Source organism: Panthera leo, chromosome A1 (genome assembly GCF_018350215.1).
Source record: "Panthera leo isolate Ple1 chromosome A1, P.leo_Ple1_pat1.1, whole genome shotgun sequence".
Taxonomy (NCBI): Eukaryota; Metazoa; Chordata; class Mammalia; order Carnivora; family Felidae; genus Panthera; species Panthera leo.
In genome coordinates, this window is record NC_056679.1 from 177,926,148 (window position 1) to 177,947,362 (window position 21,215).

At 36.0% G+C, this 21,215-nt stretch overlaps 1 protein-coding gene across 2 annotated transcripts in view; it reads right to left on the reverse strand.

Annotated features, from left to right (window-relative positions):
* Positions 1–21,215, reverse strand: part of RANBP17 (RAN binding protein 17) — a 333,558-nt gene that overhangs the window by 239,479 nt on the left and 72,864 nt on the right. For both annotated transcript variants that reach the window (XM_042946863.1, XM_042946871.1), the window contains exon 14: positions 19,681–19,816. In XM_042946863.1, the coding sequence (XP_042802797.1) occupies positions 19,681–19,816 (136 nt within the window). The remainder of the gene's footprint in view (positions 1–19,680; positions 19,817–21,215) is intronic.

Here is a 21,215-nt window from a genome sequence, read left to right on the forward strand (position 1 = left end):
TCACTGATATTTTCAACCACCATTACAATCAATTTTAGAATATTTGCAACACCACAACAAGAAATCTTTATAAGGAAGCCAATAATCTACTTGTGTTTCTACCGATTTGCCTATTTTGGAAATTTCATATAAATGAAATCACATAATATTTGTCCTTCGGTGCATGGCTTCCTTCACCTGGCATAATGCTTTTTAGAATCACCTAGGCTGGGGCGCCTGGGTGGCTCAGTTGTTAAGCATCTGACTTCAGTTCAGGTCATGATCAAGGTTTGTGACTTGTAGTCCTATATCGTGTGAGCTCAAGCCCCACTTCGGGTGAGCTTGAGCCCTGCTTCAGGTGAACACAAGCTCCACTTCTCTCTCTCTCTCTCTCTCTCTCTCTCTCCCTCCCTCTCTCTGCCCCTCACTCGCACCCTCTCTCTCACTCTCTCTCAAAAAAAAAAATCACCTACGTTGTAGCATGTATAAATATTTCATTCCTTTTTACTACTGAGTAATATTTCACTTTGGGATATACCACTTTTTCTTTATTCTTCAGTTGATGGACATCTGGATTTTTTCTGGTATTAGGAATAATGTTTCTGTGAACAGTTATGTAAAGTTTTTATGTGGATGTGTGTTTTCATTTCTTGTGGGTATATACGTAGGATTGGAGTTATTGGATCACATGGTAACTCTCTGTTTAACTTTTTGAAGAACTTCCAGACTGCTTTCCAAACTGGTTGTACCATTTTACATTCCCACCAAAAGTGAATGAAGGTCCAATTTCTCCACATCCTCACCAATACTGTTATTATCTGTCTTCATAATTATATCCATCCTAGGGGTTGTAAAGTGGTATCTCATTGTAGTAATGACATGAATTTCCCTGAATTACAGCAAATTAATTTCTCATTACTATAGTGGTGTTAAACGCCTTTTCAAGTGCCCACTGGCCATTTGTGTGTCTTCTTTGGAGAAACATCTATTCAAATTTTTTGTCCATTTTTAAATTGGGTTATATATCTTTTTATTATAGAGATGTAAGAGCTCTTTATAAATGTTGATATAAGTCCCTTATTAGCTAGATAATTTGCACATATTTTCTACCATTCTGTGGTTTGTGTTTTCATTTTCTTGATGGTGTCATTTAGAGCAAAACAGTTTTTAATTTTGATGAAGTCCAATTTATCTATTTTTGTCTGGCTGCTTGTGCTTTCAGTGTTGTATCTAAGAAAACATTACTCAATTCAAAGTCGTAAACATTTACTTCTGTTTTTTTCTAAGAGTTTCAGTTTTAACTCTTACATTTAAATCTGATCCATTTTGACTTAATTTTTATGTATGGTGGGAGATAGTGGTCCAACCTCATTCTTTTGCATGTGGATATCCAGTTGTCCCAGCACCATTTGTTGAAAAGACTACTCTTTCACCACTAGATGGTCTTGGCATCCTTGTCAAAAATAACTGACTGCAAACATGAGGGTTTATAACTAGATTCTCAACTCTATTTCACTGACCTATATGTCTGTCCTTATGAAAGTACTACACTGTCCTGATTGTTGTTACTTGGTATTAAGTTGTAAAATGGGGAAGGGAGTGTTCCTATTTTCAAGATTGTTTTGGCTGTTCTTGGTCCTTTGAATTCCCATATGAATTTTAGGATAAGCTTGCCAACTCCTGCAAGCTAAGATAGCTAAGATTTTGATAAAGATTGTGTTGAAGCTATAGATCAATCTGTGGAATATTGCCATCTTAACAGTAAGTCTTCTGGTTCATGACCATGGAATAGAATATCTTTTCATTTATTAGGTTTTCTTTCATTTATTCCAACAATGTTTTGTAGTTTCTAGTTGATAAGTTTTGCACTTCTTTTATTAAACTTATTCTTAAGCATTTACTTATTTTTCATGCTATTGTGAATGAAATGTTTTGTTCATTTAATTACAGGTTGTTTACTGCAAGTATATAAAAATCAATTGTGTTGTCTATTCTGCACACTTACTGCTTTCTAAAATTAGTCTAATAGTATTTCTGCTGATTAAAATTTTCTATATTCAAGTCATGCCATCTGTGAAGAGATACAGTTTTAAGTTTTACTTCTTCTCTTCCAAATGGGGTGCCTTTATTTCATTTTATTGCCCACTTTCCCTGACCAGAACCTCCAGTACAATGTTTAACGTAAGTAACGAGACATCCTTGTCTTGCTCTTGATCACAGAGGAAAGTATTTATAAGTTGTTAGATTCAGTCAGCCTGTATTTCTTTAGTTAATTTGTTTCTTTTGTTTTGTTTTTTTTTTTTGCATCTATATTCGTAAGAAATATTGGTGAGTACTTTTTTTCTATTTCTATGGTCCTGGTACCAGGGTAAAATGGCCTCATTGAATGAGCTGGGAAGTATCCCCTCCTCTTCTACTTTTTGGAAGCATTTATAAAGAATTGGTATGAATAATTAATAATTAAAATAAATTAATTAAAAATAATTTTAATAAATAATATAATTTATATATTATAATTATTATATAATAAATAATATAATTTAATAAATTTTAATAAATAATTAATTAAAATAATTAATAATTGGTATTAATTCTTTGAATGTCTGGTAGAAATCACTAGGAAGTCCATCTGGGCCTGGACTCTTCTTTGTGGGCAGTCTCATGAATTCAATCTCTTTAGCTGTTACACTTTTATTCAGATTTCTGTATTTTCTTGAATAAGTTTAAGTAGTTTATGTCTTTTTGGAAATGTAACCATTCCATCTAAGTTATCTAACTTAATGGCATTCAAATGTTCATAATATTCCATTATAATCATTTTTATTTCTGGAAGGTCAATAGTAATGTCTTCTGTTTCATTCCTGATTTTAGTACTTTTGAGACTTTTCTCTTTTTTTGTCAATCTAGCTAAAGGTACGTCAATTTAGTATTTATAAAGAACCAAGTTTGGATTTCACCGACTTTTGCTATTGTTTTAAATTTCTATTTCATTAATTTCTACTCTAATCTTTATTATATCCTTTCTTCTGCTTGCTTTAGGTTTAGTTTCTTTTTATTCTTCCAGTGTGTTAAGGTGAAAGGTTGGGCCACTTATCTAAGATATTTTTCGATTTTAATTAAGGTCTTTATAATTATAAATTTACCCCTAAATACTGCTTTAGCTAATTTTGTAAGTTCTGGTATGTGTCTTCATTTTCTTTTATCTGAAAGTATTTCTTAATTCCCTTGTGATTTTTCTTCTTTGACTCATTAGTCATTTAGAATTGTGTTGGAAGTCCTAGTCTCAGCAATCAGACAACAAAAAGAGAAACGAAAGGCATCCAAATCAGAAAGGAGGAGGTCAAACTTTCGCTCTTTGCAGATGACATGATACTCTATATGGAAGACCTAAGACTCCACCAAAAAACTGCTGGAACTGATATATGAATTCAGCAAAGTCACAGGATATAATATCAATGTACAGAGATCGGTTGCATTTCTATACACAAATAATGAAGCAGCAGATAGAGAAATCAAGGAATCAACCCCATTTACAATTGCACCAAAAGGCATAAAATACTTAGGAATAAACCTAACCGCAGAGGTGAAAGATCTATACACTGAAAACTATAGAAAGCTTATGAAAGGAACTGAAGAAGACACAAAGAAATGGAAAAACATTCCACTCTCATGGATTGGAAGAACAAACATTGTTAAAATGTCAATACTATCCAAAGCCATCTATATATTCAATGCAATCCCTATCAAAATAACACTAGCATTCTTCACACAGCTAGAACAATTCTAAAATTTGTATGGAACCAGAAAAGACCCTGAATAGCCAAAGTAATGTTGAAAAAGAAAACCAAAGCTGGAGGCATCACAATTCCAGACTTCAAGCTGTATTACAAAGCTGTAATCATCAAGACAGTATGGTACTAGCACAAAAACAGACACACAAACCAATGGAACAGAACAGAGAACCCAGATATGGACCCACAAACGGATGGCCAACTAATCTTTGATAAAGCAGGAAAGAACATCCAGTGGAAAAAAGACAGTCTCTTCAGCAAATGGTGCTGGGAAAACTGGACAGCAACATGCAGAAAAATGAACCTGGGCCATTTTTTCACACCATACACAAAAATTAACTCAAAAATGGATGAAACACCTAAATGTAAGACAGAAAGCAATCAAAATCCTAGAGGAGAGAATAGGCAACAACCTCTTTGACCTCAGTCACAGCAGCTTCTTACTTGACATGTCTCTGGAGACAAGGGAAACAAAAGCCAGAATGAACTACTGGGACCTCATCAAGATAAAAAGCTTCTGCACAGCGAAGGAAACAATCAGCAAAACTAAAAGGCAACCGATGGAATGGGAGAAGATATTTGCAAATGACATGTCAGATAAAGGGTTAGTATCCAAAACCTATAAAGAACTTATCAAACTCATCACCCAAAAAACAAATTTCCCAGTGAAGAAATGGACAAAAGACATGAATAGACACTTCTCCAAAGAAAACATCCAGATGGCTAACAGACACATGAAATGATGCTCAACACCACTCATCATCAGAGAAATACAAATCAAAACCACCTCACACCTGTCAGAATGGCAAAAATTAACAACTCAGTCAACAACAGATGTTGGCAAGGATGCAAAGAAAGGGGAACCCCTTTTGCACTGCTGGTGGGAATGCAAATTGGTGCAGCCACTCTGGAAAAGAGTATGGAGGCTCCTCATATATATATAATTTAATTTTATAATTAAAATTAAAAATAGAACTACCCTACGACCCAGAAATTGTGCTACTAGGTATGACCCAAAGGATATTAAAATGCTGATTCGAAGAGGCACATGCATCCCAATGTTTATAGCCAGTCTATCGTCAATAGCCAAAGTATAGAAAGGGCTCAAATGTCCATTGACTGATGAATGGATAAAGAAGATGTGGTATATATATACGATAGAATTGGTGAGCAAAAAAGGATGAAATCTTGCCATTAGCAACACATGGATGGAACTAGACTGTATTATGTTCAGTGAAGTAAGTCAGAGAAAGACAAATATCCTATGATTTCACTCATATATGGAATTTAAGAAATAAAACAGATTAACAGAGGAAAAGGGAAGCAAAAATAATATAAAAACAGAGAGGGAGACAAAACATAAGAGACTCTTAAATACAGAGAACAAACTGAGGGTTGTTGGTGGGGTGCTGGGTGGGGGGATGGGCTAAATGGGCGATGGGCATTAAGGAGGGCACTTGTTGGAATGAGCACTGGGTGCTATATGTAAGTGATGAATCACTAAATTCTATTCCCGAAATTATTATTATACTATATGTTAACTAACTTGGATTTAAAGAATAGAATAGAATAGAATAGAATAGAATAGAATAGAATAGAATACAATACAATACAATACAATACAATACAATACAATACAATGGTTCAATTTCCACATACTCTGAGTTATCCATTTCTTTCTGTTATTGATTTCTATGTACTCCATTTTGATTAGAGAACATACTTTGTACTATTTCAATTCTTTAAAATTTATTGAGTCTTGTTTTTTGATTGAGCATATGGTCTGTCTTGGGCAATATTCTGTACATACTTGATAAGAATGTATATTCTGCTGTTGCTGGGTGTAGTGTTCTATAGCTGTCTGTGGTCTAGTTGGTTTATAGCATTGTTCAAGTCTATAGCATTGTTCAAGTCTAGTTGGTTTATAGCATTGTTACAGACCTTCTATATAGTTGTTCTATCCATTATTAAAACCAGGTCATTAAAGTCTTCAACTATTATTATTATTTCTGTCAGCTTTTGTTTCATGTGTTTTGGGCTTCTGTTGTTATGTACATATATGTTTATAATTGCTACATCTTTCTCATGAGTTGATCCTTCTATCATTACAAAATATTCCTCTTTATTCCTAGTGACATTTTTTTGTTTTAAAGTCTATTTTATCTGGTATTGGTATAGCCACTCCATCTTTTTTATATGGTTGCTGTCTATATGATATATGCTTTGCCATCCTTGTACTTTTGACCTATCTGTATCCTTGACTTTAAAATGTGTGTTCTACAGATAGCATGTGCAACATTATTTTTTTAAAACTCCAGTCTAATAATCTCTGCTACTCGTTGGCTTGCATAACCCATTCTAAATTTAATGTTATTATTCATACTGTAAGATCTATATCTGACATTTTTGTCATGTTTCTTTTCCTCTAGCCTTCCTGTACTGCTTTCTTTTACATTAAATATTTTCTAGTGTAACATTTTAATAACTTTACTTTCAATAATTTTTTACTATACATTTTTTAGTAATTTTCTGTAGAGTTTCCCTAGGGGCTCACCATATACATTTTACCAGAATCTACCTCAGATTGATACTTAGTTCCAATGAGATAAAGAAATGTTATTCCTATATGGTTCTATTCTTTTTTTCCCTTTTTGTCATATTATTACTACATGATAAAACTATTACACCTTTATATATTATACACCCAGCAATAAATCATGATAATTATTTCTTCATTTAACTTTATATCTTTTAATGAAGTTGAGAGAAAGAGAGCAAAAATGTATGTTTGAAGTGTTTGTTATATTAACATTCTTATTTACCATTTTTGGTTTTTTATTGGTTCCTGTAGATTTGAGTTGCATCTTGTGTCATTTCCTTAGCCCCAAACGTTGCTCCTACCTATCTTCCTTGTGCTGTTATTGGCAAATATATTACATATTATATGTATGTCATCATTTCAGTGTGTATGTATATAAAATACATAACTGTTTTATATAATTGCTTTTTTAAATCAGTTAAGAGAAAAATGTACTATATTTTATAATTGCTTAATTACCTTCACTAGTGTTCTTTGTTTTATTGAGTGGATTTATCTGAGGTCACTTGCTTTCGGCCTGAAGTACTTCCTTTAGTATTTTTTTCTTTTTTTTTAAAAAAATTTTTTTTAATGATTATTTACATTTGAGAGACAGAGACATGGCACGAGTGGGGGAGGGGCAGAGAGAGGGAGACACAGAATCTGAAGCAGGCTCCAGGCTCCGAGCTGTCAGCACAGAGCCCGACACGGAGCTTGAACTCACGAGCGGTGAGGTCATGACCTTAGCTGAAGTCTGACGCTCAGCCGACTGAGCCACCCAGGTTCCCCCTTTAGTATTTCTTATAAGGCAACTCTGAAAGCAATCAATTCTCTGTTTTTGTTTCCCTGGTAATATCTTTACTTTTCCTTTCATTTTTATTATTATTGTTTTTTATAAAATTTTTTTACATTTTTTAAATATATGAAATTTATTGTCAAATTGGTTTCTATACAACACCCAGTGCTCATCCCAAAAGATGCCCTCCTCAATATTCATCACCCAACCAACCCCCCCCCCCGCCATCAGCCCACAGTTTGTTCTCAGTTTTTAAGAGTCTCTTATGCTTTGGCTCTCTCCCACTCTAACCTCTTTTTTTTTTTTTCCTTCACCTCCCCCATGGGTTCCGGTTAAGTTTCTCAGGATTCACATAAGAGTGAAAACATATGGTATCTGTCTTTCTCTGTATGGCTTATTTCACTTAGCATAACACTCTCCAGTTCCATGCACGTTGCTACAAAGGGCCATATTTCATTCTTTCTCATTGCCACGTAGTACTCCATTGTGTATATAAACCACAATTTCTTTATCCATTTATCAGTTGATGGACATTTAGGCTCTTTCCATAACTTGGCTATTGTTGAGAGTGCTGCTATAAACATTGGGGTCCAAGTGCCCCTATGTATCAGTACTCCTGTATCCCTTGGGTAAATTCCTAGCAGTGCTACTGCTGGGTCATAGGGCAGGTCTATCTTTAATTTTTTGAGGAACCTCCACACTGTTTTCCAGAGTGGCCACACCAGTTTGCATTCCCACCAACAGTGCAAGAGGGTTCCTGTTTCTCCACATCCTCTCCAGTATCTATAGTCTCCTGATTTGTTCATTTTGGCCACTCTCGTGCGAGGTGATATCTGAGTGTGGTTTTGATTTGTATTTCCCTGATGAGGAGCGATGTTGAGCATCTTTTCATGTGCCTGTTGGCCATCCGGATGTCTTCTTTAGAAGAGTGTCTATTCATGTTTTCTGCCCATTTCTTCACTGGATTATTTGTTTTTCGGGTGTGGAGTTTGGTGAGCTCTTTATTATTTTGGATACTAGCCCTTTGTCTGATATGTCATTTGCAAATATCTTTTCCCATTCCGTTGGTTGCCTTTTAGTTTTGCTGATTGTTTCCTTTGCTGTGCAGAAGCTTTTTATCTTCATGAGGTCCCAATAGTTCATTTTTGCTTTTAATTCCCTTGCCTTTGGGGATGTGTCAAGTAAGAAATTGCTATGGCTGAGGTCAGAGAGGTCTTTTCCTGTTTTCTCCTCTAGGTCTTTGATGGTTTCCTGTCTCACATTCAGGTCCTTTATCTATTTTGAGTTTATTTTTGTGAATGGTGTTAGGAAGTGGTCTAGTTTCAACTTTCTGCATGTTGCTGTCCAGTTCTCCCAGCACCATTTGTTAAAGAGACTGTCTTTTTTCCATTGGATATTCTTTCCTGCTTTGTCAAAGATTAGTTGGCCATACGTTTGTGGGTCTAGTTCTGGGGTTTCTGTTCTATTCCATTGGTCTATGTGTCTGTTTTTGTGCCAATACCATGCTGTCTTGATGATTACAGCTTTGTAGTAGAGGCTAAAGTCTGGGATTGTGATGCCTCCTGCTTTGGTCTTCTTCTTCAAAATCACTTTGGCTATTCGGGGCCTTTTGTGGTTCCATATGAATTTTAGGATTGCTTGTTCTAGCTTCGAGAAGAATGCTGGTGCAATTTTGATTGGGATTGCATTGAATGCGTAGATAGCTTTGGGTAGTATTGACATTTTTACAATATTTATTCTTCCAACGCATGAGCATGGAATGTTTTTCCATTTCTTTATATCTTCTTCAATTTCCTTCATAAGCTTTCTGTAGTTTTCAGCATACAGATCTTTTACATCTTTGGTTAGATTTATTCCTCAGTATTTTATGCTTCTTGGTGCACTTGTGAATGGGATCAGTTTCTTTGTCTTTCTGTTGCTTCATTATTAGTGTATAAGAATGCAACTGATTTCTGTACATTGATTTTGTATCCTGCAACTTTGCTGAATTCATGTGTGAATTCACCCAGACTTTGGGTGGAGTCTATCGGATTTTCCGTGTATAATATCATGTCATCTGCAAAAAGTGAAAGCTTAACTTCATCTTTGCTAATTTTGATGCCTTTGATTTCCTTTTGTTGTCTGATTGCTGATGCTAGAACTTCCAACACTATGTTAAACAACAGCGGTGAGAGTGGGCATCCCTGTTGTGTTCCTGATCTCAGGGAAAAAGCTCTCAGTTCTTCCCCATTGAGGATGATGTTAGCTGTGAGCTTTTCATAAATGGCTTTTATGATGTTTAAGTATGCTCCTTCTATCCCGACTTTCTCGAGGGTTTTTATTAAGCAAGGATGCTGAATTTTGTCAAATGTTTTTTCTTCATCAATTGACAGGATATGGTTCTTATCTTTTCTTTTATTAATGTGATGTATCACATTGATTGATTTGCAAATGTTGAACCAGACCTGCATCCCAGGAATGAATCCCACTTGATCATGGTGAATAATTCTTTTTATATGCTGTTGAATTCGATTTGCTAGTATCTTGAGAATTTTTGCATCCATATTCATCAGGGATATTGGCCTGTAGTTCTCTTTTTTTACTGGGCCTCTGTCTGGTTTAGGAATCAAAGTAATACTGGCTTCATAGAATGAGTCTGGAAGTTTTCCTTCCCTTTCTATTTTTTGGAATAGCTTGAGAAGGATAGGTATTATCTCTGCTTTCAACGTCTGGTAGAACTCCCCTGGGAAGCCATCTGGTCCTGGACTCTTATTTGTTGGGAGATTTTTGATAACTGATTCAATTTCTTCGCTGGTTATGGGTCTGTTCAAGCTTTCTATTTCCTCCTGATTGAGTTTTGGAAGTGTGTGGGTGCTTAGGAATTTGTCCATTTCTTCCAGGTTGTCCAGTTTGTTGGCATATAGTTTTTCATAGTATTCCCTTATAATTGCTTGTGTTTCTGAGGGATTGGTTGTAATAATTCAATTTTCATTCATGATTTTATCTATTTGGGGCATCTCCCTTTTCTTTTGAGAAGCCTGGCTAGAGGTTTATCAATTTTGTTTATTTTTTCAAAAAACCAACTCTTGGTTTCATTGATCTGCTCTACAGTTTTTTTAGATTCTATATTGTTTATTTCTGCTCTAATCTTTATTATTTCTCTTCTTCTGCTGGGTTTAGGGTGTCTTTGCTGTTCTGCTTCGATTTCCTTTAGGTGTGCTGTTAGATTTTGTATTTGGGATTTTTCTTGTTTCTTGAGATAGGCCTGGATTGCAATGTATTTTCCTCTCAGGACTGCCTTCGCTGCATCCCAAAGCACTTGGATTGTTGTATTTTCATTTTCGTTTGTTTCCATATATTTTTTAATTTCTTCTCTAATTGCCTGGTTGACCCATTCATTCTTTAGTAGGGTGTTCTTTAACCTCCATGCTTTTGAAGGTTTTCCAGACTTTTTCCTGTGGTTGATTTCAAGCTTCATAGCATTGTGGTCTGAAAGTATGCATGGTATGATCTCAATTCTTGTATACTTATGAAGGGCTGTTTTGTGACCCAGTATGTAATCTACCTTGGAGAATGTTCCATGTGCACTTGAGAAGAAAGTATATTCTATTGCTTTGGGATGCAGAGTTCTAAATATATCTGTCAAGTCCATCTGATCCAATGTATCATTCAGGACCCCTGTTTCTTTATCGACCGTGTGTCTAGATGATCTATCCATTGTTGTAAGTGGGGTGTTAAAGTCCCCTGCAATTACCACACTCTTATCAATAAGGTTGCTTATATTTGTAATTGTTTTATGTATTTGGGGGCTCCCGTATTCGGCGCATAGACGTTTGTAATTTTAGCTCTTCCTGATGGATACACCTTGTAATTATTATATAATGCCCTTCTTCATCTCTTGTTACAGCCTTTAATTTAAAGTCTAGTTTGTCTGATATAAGTATAGCTACTCCAGCTCTCTTTTGACTTCCAGTAGCATGATAAATAGTTCTCCATCCCCTCACTTTCAATCTGAAGGTGTCCTCAGGTCTAAAATGAGTCTCTGGTAGACAGCAAATAGATGGGTCTTGTTTTTTTTATCCATTCTGATACCCTATGTCTTTTGGCTGGCACATTTAGTCCATTTACATTCAGTGTTATTATAGAAAGATATGAGTTTAGAGTCATTGTGATGTCTGTAGGTTTCATGCTTGTAGCGATGTCTCTGGTACTTTGTCTCACAGGATCCCCCTTAGGATCTCTTGTAGGGCTGGTTTAGTGGTGATGAATTCCTTCAGTTTTTGTTTGTTTGGGAAGACCTTTATCTCTCCTTCTATTCTAAATGACAGATTTGCTGGATAAAGGATTCTCGGCTGCATATTTTTTCTGTTCATCACGTTGAAGATTTCCTGCCATTCCTTTCTGGCCTGCCAAGTTTCAGTAGAGAGATCTGTCACGAGTCTTATCGGTCTCCCTTTATATGTTAGAGCACGTTTATCCCTAGCTTCTTTCAGAATTTTATCTTTATCCTTGTATTTTGCCAGTTTCACTATGATATGTTGTGCAGAAGATCGATTCAAGTTACGTCTGAAGGGAGTTCTCTGTGCCTCTTGGATTTCAATGCCTTTTTCCTTCCCCAGACCAGGGAAGTACTCAGCTATTATTTCTTCAAGTACACCTTCAGCACCTTTCCCTCTCTCTTCCTCCTCTGGAACACCAATTATGGGTAGATTATTTCTCTTTAGTGCATCACTTAGTTCTCTAATTTTCCCCTCAGACTCCTGGATTTTTTTATCTCTCTTTTTCTCAGCTTCCTCTTTTTCCATAATTTTATCTTCTAGTTCACCTATTCTCTCCTTTGCCTCTTCAATCCGAGCTGTGGCTGTCTCCATTTTATTTTACAGCTCATTTATAGCATTTTTTAGCTCCTCCTGGCTGTTCCTTAGTCCCTTGATCTCTGTAGCAATAGATTCTCTGCTGTCCTCTATACTGTTTTCAAGCCCAGCGATTAATTTTATGACTATTAATCTAAATTCACTTTCTGTTATATTGTTTAAATCCTTTTTGATCAGTTCGTTAGCTGTCGTTATTTCCTGGAGATTCTTTTGAGGGGAATTCTTCCGTTTCGTCATTTTGGATAGTCCCTGGAATGGTGCGGAATTGCAGGGCACTTCCCCTGTGTTGTCTTGAATAACTTGCGTTGGTGGGCGGGGCCGAAGACCTGATGTCTGCCCTCAGCCCACCGCTGAGGCCACAGTCAGACTGGTGTGTACCTTCTCTTCCCCTCTCCTAGGGGCAGGATTCACTGTGGGGTGGCGTGGCCCACCTGGGCTACTTGCACACTGCCAGGCTTGTGGTGCTGGGGATCTGGCGTATTAGCTGGGGTGGATCGGCAAGGTGCACAGGGGCGGGAGGGGCAGGCTCAGCTCACTTATCCTTTGGTGATCTGCTTCGGGAGGGGCCCTGTGGCACCGGGAGGGAGTCAGACCCACCGCCGGAGGGATGGATCCGCAGAAGCACAGCGTTGGGTGTTTGCGTGGTGCAAGCAAGTTCCCTGGCAGGAACTGGTTCCCTTTGGGATTTTGGCTGGGGGATGGGCGAGGGAGATGGTGCTGGCAAGCGCCTTTGTTCCCCGCCAAGCTGAGCTCTGCGTCCGGGGCTCAATGACTCTCCTTCCCGTTGTCCTCCAGCCCTCCTGCTCTCCGAGCAGAGCTGTTAGCTTATAACCTTCCAGATGTAAAGTCCCGCTTGCTGTCTGAACACACTCCGTCCAGCCCCTCGGCTTTTGCAAGCCAGACTCGGGGGCTCTGCTTTGCCAGCGGGCTGCCCCTCCGACCCGGCTCCCTCCCGCCAGTCCATGGAGCGCGCACCGCCTCTCTGCCCTTCCTACCCTCTTCCGTGGGCCTCTCATTTGCGCTTGGCTCCAGAGAATCTGTTCTGCTAGTCTTCTGGTGGTTTTCTGGGTTATTTAGGCAAGTGTGGGTGGAATCTAAGTGATCAGCAGGACGCGGTGAGCCCAGCATCGTCCTACGCCGCCATCTTCCTAGAGTCCTCACATTTATTTATTTTTGAGAGACAGAGTGAGACAAAGTGAGAGTGGGGAAGAGGCAGAAAGAGAGGAAGACACAGGATCAGAAGCAGGCTCCAGGCTCTGAGCTGTCAGCACAGAGCCTGACACGGGGCTCAAACCCACAGACCTGATCATGACCTGAGTTGAAGACAGATGCTCAATCGACTGAGCCACCCAGGAGACCCTCCTTTCATTTTTAAAGATAGTTTTGCTGGATATGGAATTCCCACAGACCTGATCATGACCTGAGTTGAAGACAGATGCTCAATCGACTGAGCCACCCAGGAGACCCTCCTTTCATTTTTAAAGATAGTTTTGCTGGATATGGAATTCTTGGTTACTAGTTCAGCACTCTATGTCATTGAAGGATCTTCTGGCCTCTCCTGTTTCTCAAGACTAGTCAGCTATTAATCTTACTGGTACCCCTCACGTGTAATGAGTTTTTCTCTTTTCTTTTTTTCTTTTTTGTTTTGATTCAACACTTCCATATGTCACTGGGTGCTCAACACAACAAGTACCCTAATCAACATCACCTGTTTAACTCATCCCCCCACCCACCTCCCATCTGGTAACTGTGATGAGTAGTTTTTCCCTTGCTGCTAAAATTTTTCTCTTTGTCTTTCAGCATTTTTACTATGATGTGTTCTTAGTGTGGGTCTTTAATTGCACTTCTTTGATGTGTAATGCTTTTCACCAAATATGGTTAAGTTTTAAGCCAATATTGCTTTAAGTGTTTTTTTCTGATCCTGTCTCACTTCCTTTTCTGGTATTCTTCTACCAGGTACTCCATGATATTTTGGTGTATTTACTGGTGACCTACAGTTCTCTGAGACTCTGTTCACTTTTCTTCATTCTTTTTTCTCCCTGTGCCTCAACATCTCATTTTCATTTACTGTACTTTCCAACTACAGAATTTCTATTTGTTTCCATTTTTAATAATTTCCATCTCTTTATTTAAATTCTCTATTTGATGACACATTGTTATCATACCTTACTTCACTTACCTCACTAATTTTAACAATATTGAGTCTTCCAATTCATAAACATGATATATATCTATTTATTTAGGCCTCATTTAATTTCTCTCAACGATGTTTTAGAGTTTTCACCCAGTCCGAGAATTTTATACATTTTCGACTTTGTTAGATATTGCTGTTTTCCAAAAATGTTTTACTGGTTTGGATTCCACTAGCAGTGTATAGGAGTATTAGCTATTTTACTTCATCACAAATACATGCTTTCATCAAACTTTTTAACTATCTCCAGCTAATAGGTATGATATGATTATTGCACTATAGCTTTAATTTGCATTTCCCTTAGTCCATGAAAGGATGAACATTTTTTCATGTTGATTATAAACCGTGATTTCTTTTTCTATAAATTGTTTACTCATATCTTTGGCACACTTTTTTTTTTACTAGGTTGTTCTTCTCTTATTGATTCATAGAAATTGTTTATATAACTGGATATTGATTCTCTTTAAGTTACATGTATTGGGTCTTACCCTGTCTCTAGCTTGTCTTTTTACTTTGTTTACTGTGTACTTTGAGCTGCAGAAATTTTTATTTTTAATATGGGCAGAATTTATCAACCTTTGGGTTTATAGTTTGGGCTTTTCATGCCTTAAAAAGAAATCCTTCCTCGGGTGCCTGGGTGGCTCAGTCAATTAAGCTGTTAGTGGAGAGCCTGTTTAGGGATTCGGTCTCCCCCTCTCTCGGCCTCTGTCCTGCTCGCCCTCTCTCTCAAAAATAAACATTAAAAAAAAAAATCCTTCCTGTCCTTATATCATAGTCCCCTGCCTTTCAGACTAAGAGTCACCAACTTAGATTTGATTTTTTATATACTGTGAAGTAATAATTCAAAACTTTAAATAGATATAACCAAATGTCCAGCATCCTTTATTTAATAGTCTGCCTCTTCCTGTACTATTTCAATGTTTAAGTGGGGAGGAAGGTTTTATAATTTTTTATTTATTTGCCCATCTTCCTCTTTAATTAACAACTTAGAGGACAGATAGACCATTCTATTTGCCATTGTATCCTGGTCTTAGTATATAGTAGTTACTTATTAATATTCATCAGACAGTAAGTAGGAATAGGTGACAGGACAAAAAGTGTAGCACATACAAAGCATGTCACAGAACAGAAAAAACTGCCAAAAGAAAAGGTTGCAAGGGTACACAAAGTCTAACCATAAGAAGGAACTCATTTATATAATGAGAAACCAGTAAGAATTTTAAGCAGAGAAATTCTGTAAATTTTAAAGTCTGACAAAAGCAAGTATTAAGACAACATACAGCAACATATAATCTGCTGGGAGAGGGAAAACAGGCTATTCTAACATTTAAGAGAGGAACTTGGTAATATCTTGTAAAGCTGAAGTGATGTACCGTCTACAGCCCAGCAATTCTACTCCCAGTATTTACCTTCAAGATACTCATACACATGCATGAGGAAATAGGTATTTGAATGTTTACTGGAGTATTTTTTATAAACTTTAAAATTGGACTAAAAAAAAATTAAAAAAATAAAATAAAATTGGAAACAACCTAGTGTATATTAACAGAAAAATGAATACATAATGGCACAATAATATACTGTAATACCATTCAGTAATTAAATTAGAACTATACGTACCACCATGGATAGATCTCAAAAACAATGTGGATCAAAACCAGCAAGTTCCTGCATACTAATTTTCTATAGAGTTAACAGTACTAGGTTTTGTTTATAAGTACATAGAAATGTGCGACCAGAACACAATCATGCATGAAAATAACATGAAATTTAGGACAGTGGTTACTTTGGCACAAGAAGAACAGAATCAGAGCAGCAACAGGCCATTAATGTTTAATTTAAAAATATACAGATATGAAGCAAATAGGGCAAGGTATTCAGATTTGACAAAGATGGGTGTATGAGTGTCCATTACATTATTTTCCCTGGTTCTCTACTGAAGAAAATATTACTTTGGTGGCAGTATGGAAAATGGATTGGAGTGGGGGAAATGCAAGAAGGAAACAAAGAGGACAATAAGATCTGAAATCCAGTGAGAAATGACAAGCAGTAACAATGAGGATAAAAATGAAGGGGACTGAGAAGAATGAAACAGAGATATTTAGAAAATAAAATCAACATGATTAGGTGACAGATCAGATATAAGAAGTAAGAACAAAGGGGACATTTTGAGTTCACAGTCATTCTTCCTCAAAATAGGGAAGTAGGTGGAAAGGGTTTCAGGAGATAGTTCCTGTTTAGGACCTATTGAGATTGAAGGGCCTGTTCAATATCCCAGTGAAAGATCCAACAGGAAGCAATACAGCAAAGTGATCAGCAGCATAGGCTCTGTTATCAGGTGTCCTAGTTCAAATCCAGATTCAACCACTTAAATACATCACTAATTAACTATTCCAGACCTCAGTTTCCAAGTCTGTAAAAAGGGATGGGGAAGTGTTAATAAAAAACAGCTATTCCCATGGAACTTTTGTGAGATGAAATTAGATGCCTGTCAAATGCTATGTGAAGTCTTTGGCAGACTACTGCTTCAATAAATGCCTACGGCTATCATTTGTGGCTCTTCCTTCTCATATATAGCACATACTTCTATTCTGTGCATCACTTAGGACTCTTTGCACTTACTTGATGCATATGTAAAAAATTCAAGATAGATAACAGTACACCTTATTTAAACTTGCTGAACAATTTCACTAAAGTCAGCATCATTTTCCAACTCAAGAACATACCTTTTATCACATGAAAGTTTATCAAGTGGGAGATTTAGACTCAAATCCCGTGGAATTCTACTAAATATATACATTCAACCACTATCTAGTAGAAAATACATAAGTAATATGCCATGCACTTGGAAGTGATAATAAAAAAGGTGGAGACAGTCCTAACCCAAATTAGAGTCAAAATATGTTTTGCTAACAAATGATTACAACGCAGTGTAATAACGCTAAAAAAAAGGGGGGAATTACAGGTTGCTATAGAACACATAAAAGGAATTCTCCCAGAATTTAAGAAGGTCATCTTAAAGGATGGGGTATCTGATGTGAAAGATAAAGTAGGAGTCAGCAGAGTAAGGCAGAAAAGTGAAAGTTTGATTCAAAAGAAATAGTGTTCTAGGCAGAGGAAACATTTTGCCCAAAGGCCTAGAATTTACAGAGAACACAGACTGTTGACGAAGCTGAAAAAAGTTTAGTACACATAAAGTATATAGTACAAGTATGGAGGACTGAGGCATGAAACTGGTGACATACATAGAAAAGAGACTGGGAAGAACTTTGTAAGTCACATTCCATATGATCCAATTAAATGAGCTAATGCTTAAGAGGGTCTAGGACAGCTCCTAATACAAAATAAGTACCCACTAAATACTACTTTAGTGCAATCTAACTCTTAACACTTTCCCCTTTTTTGCCACAATTTGGAATGTGACAATATACTCACCAAAAAAAAAAAAAAAAAAAAGTTTCCATCTGGTCTTCCTTGGTTGGTTGCCAGAAAACTAGTATGTAGAGAACTTACAAATGTGTTAGGTGGTCTGTTTCATTTGTGAAATGGGAACAATAACACCAACTTTGAAAAAAACAAACAAAACAATACCAACTCTGCAGGATTACTGTTAAGGACTAGAGGAGTGCAAAGAGATCCTAAAAAGAGTGCCAGGGCACATATTAAAGACTCTCCAAAACCTCCTCAAACTTCCTATTAAGGCAGATTGGCAGACAAGCCAGAGAAAAAGAAAGCAGAAAGCTCTGGTTTCCCTTTAGGGTTATGCAGTAGGAATGCCTTAAAAATAAGATTGCTGTCGGACTAAACACTTTTTGGTAAGGAAAGATGCATACACCAAAAATGTTAAATTACAATGACCAGTCTGATGATGTGTTTATTTTTTCCTAACATGTAAGCTCTTTCAAAAAAGAAAAGTTGACCTTCCATAATTCACTTTTTTCATATTACCTTGTATTAAAGGATATATAAATATATCTGTCTTTTCCTGTGACTGTTTGTTGATATCTAGAATTCTCACATATATATAAAATATACATATATATTTTAATACAACAAATAAAAATTGGGGGGAAAAACTCCTAAATCCCATTGCTCTAAACAACTAATCTCATCTTACATATTTCTTTCCAAGTATTTTAAACACAATTAATTTGAAGGCTTTTCTACTCCATATTACACTATTCTGATTTAAGATCCAGACCAAACAAATACTGGGTTAGCAATGTTTGAAGAGTATTTGTATTCATTTTTGTGAAAGCAAAACGGCAAACTCTCTGGGTACATTTAAAATAAGACAATTTATCATAATTTGATATACTCTCAACCTTCAAGTAACACATCTGGGATTTTAAAAGAGGCACCCTGTATAAATTTCATACCATGTAATTTTTGTCTGATTCTAATTTGTTTTACTATCCAACTAAAACATTTATTTCTAGTTACTCCTTTTTCTCCCTAATGGTCTCATTCAATAGCAGCTAGATTCTAAGAAATTTTTACTGAAATTAATCCTAATTGGCAAGAAAATATCACAATATATGTGACTAAGGAAGCATCAAGCTACATCACTTTCTTAAAAAGCAAGTTAAACAAACCTGAAATAAACTAAAGGGTAATATTAACAAAATCAAACAAAAAGTTCCCATTATACAACTACTGTGAACAGAAAACCATAAATGTACTGAAGGTTAAGCCAAATTTCCCAGGGGATAAGAAGCTTAGTTCTATATAAAAAGCTTACTCTAAATATTTCAAATACGAAATCCTTCAACATTACTAATAAAAACTATAAATCCAAAGGAGGTAAGACTATCCTTAGGACTTCTCTTGCAGACAAGGTTTGGAAAGAGTTACTATTACAGAAGAAGAAAACGTCATAGATTTTACTCAGTGTCACAAGTACTACTAAATATCTGGTTAGGGTTCACATAAATGCCCTCAATAATCCCTCATTATGCCTTAGGATCAATTCATCTAAATTTGCTGAAGCTAAAACTTCAATTATCATACTATGAGTGTGATTTAACTGTGGCCTCTCAAAGACATGTCTAGCTCTCCTGGTCCCCATCACTTACGTAAAAATGCTGAGCAATGAGCAAAAAATATACTGGAAACCACATAAAGAAGTAAGTGTCCAAAAAATCCCAGAACTACAAAAAGAATAAATCTTTTGTTTCAAATCTTGAAATAAATATAATAGGGCAAAATCCATTAAAGTATTTTAAATAATCTTAACTGTTTAATGACTAGACATAAAAAAAATATTCACTAACTCTCCCAACCTTTGAAGAAAATGGTAAATCTAGGCATAAAACAAGCAAATTAATCTCACAGTGTTTTCAATACCAATTAATCAATCAATTTCAATTCATCAATTAAATTTCTTACGTAGAAATTACCCAAATATATCATTCAGCTTAAAGCTATTGTATGTGAGCATCTTTATTCATTTTCATTAACATTTTTTTAAAAAATCTCTAGTAAAAACCTACCTTTGAGGTTCTTTGAAGTTGATCACCAACATATGTTTTACGAAACTGATCCAAGAACCACAGAATTGCAAGCTCTATTTTCTCATTAGAACACTGAGGTAATCCGGTATCCATTAAAGATATAAGCTGAAAAACTCTTTTCATGAAGGAGAAAAAAAGGCTTCAGTAAAAATTCTTGGAGAAACAACATTAAAACATTTATTGTCAATGCAATGTAATATATAATCACTGTAAAAAATGGAAAAATACAAAAGCTTATAAAGAAAATAATTTAAAACCATGTGAAATTCTACTTCTAAGATATACTACAATTTGGTCTAATTGCTTCTAGTCTTTTTCCTAAAACACATACCTACATATATATTCATAGAAAGCTATAAGGACATACACTTATTATTTTACTAAAACTTTATATAGAATGCATATAACATACACATATAAATATATAATATGTATATATAGATATAAATAAACACCTATAGATATATATGCATGCATACATACAAATTAATATCTATATCCATATAAAATTTTAGTAAAGGAAAAATGATATTGAATGTGTAGTTTTGTATTTTACCTTTTTACTAAACCTTATGTTTTTATATAATTATGTATTTGGGAGTCACATGACTCAAATATTAAAACAATCAAGAGATACACCAATCAAGTTATATCACTTTTTCAATGAATAATAAAAATTTTACCTGAAATAACTTACAAGATGATCATAATAAAATCAAGTATTTTTTTTTAAGTTGGCTCCATGCCCAGCATAGAGCTCACTTTGGGACCTGAACTCACAACCCTGAGATCAAGACCTGAACTGAGATCAAGAGTCAGATGCTCAACTGTCACCCAGGCGCCCTAAAACCAAATATTTTTAATACAAGTATGCAACTATTATTATCAGATAATCATAAATGAACTAAAGGTTAAGTTAAATTTCCTAGAGAAAAAGTTTAACTCAATATAATGAAAAGCTTAGTCTAGAATTTTCAAAAGAGAAATCCTTCTATTATCTATTTTCATTAAAAATTTCTAGGGGCGCCTGGGTGGCTCAGTCAGTTGAGCGTCCAACTTCGGCTCAGGTCATGATCTCGCGTTCCGTGAGTTCAAGCCCCACGTCGGGCTCTGTGCTGACAGCTCGGAGCCTGGAGCCTGCTTCGGATTCTGTGTCTCCCTCTCTCTCTGCCCCTAACCCACTCGCATTCTGTCTCTGTCTCTCTCTCAAAAAAAATAAACATTAAAAAACTTAAAAAAAAATTTCCAGTGGACGGCTGCTAAGCGCCTAGTATTAAGAAAATCTGTTTAATAATCTTTCTAAGAGCTAAGAGTACAAGTTGTTGAGGAACAGCACCTTTGTCTCCTTTTTCTAACTGCACAAAGGCAGCGGTGCCTAGCCAACCCACACACTTCTTTCCATACATGCGCACAGGAACACTGTTAATAGTTTATGTGTCCTTCCGGAGATTTTTTTAACTGTATATACAGGCAAATATGACTAAATATTCTCCTCTCAACTCTTTTAAACATAT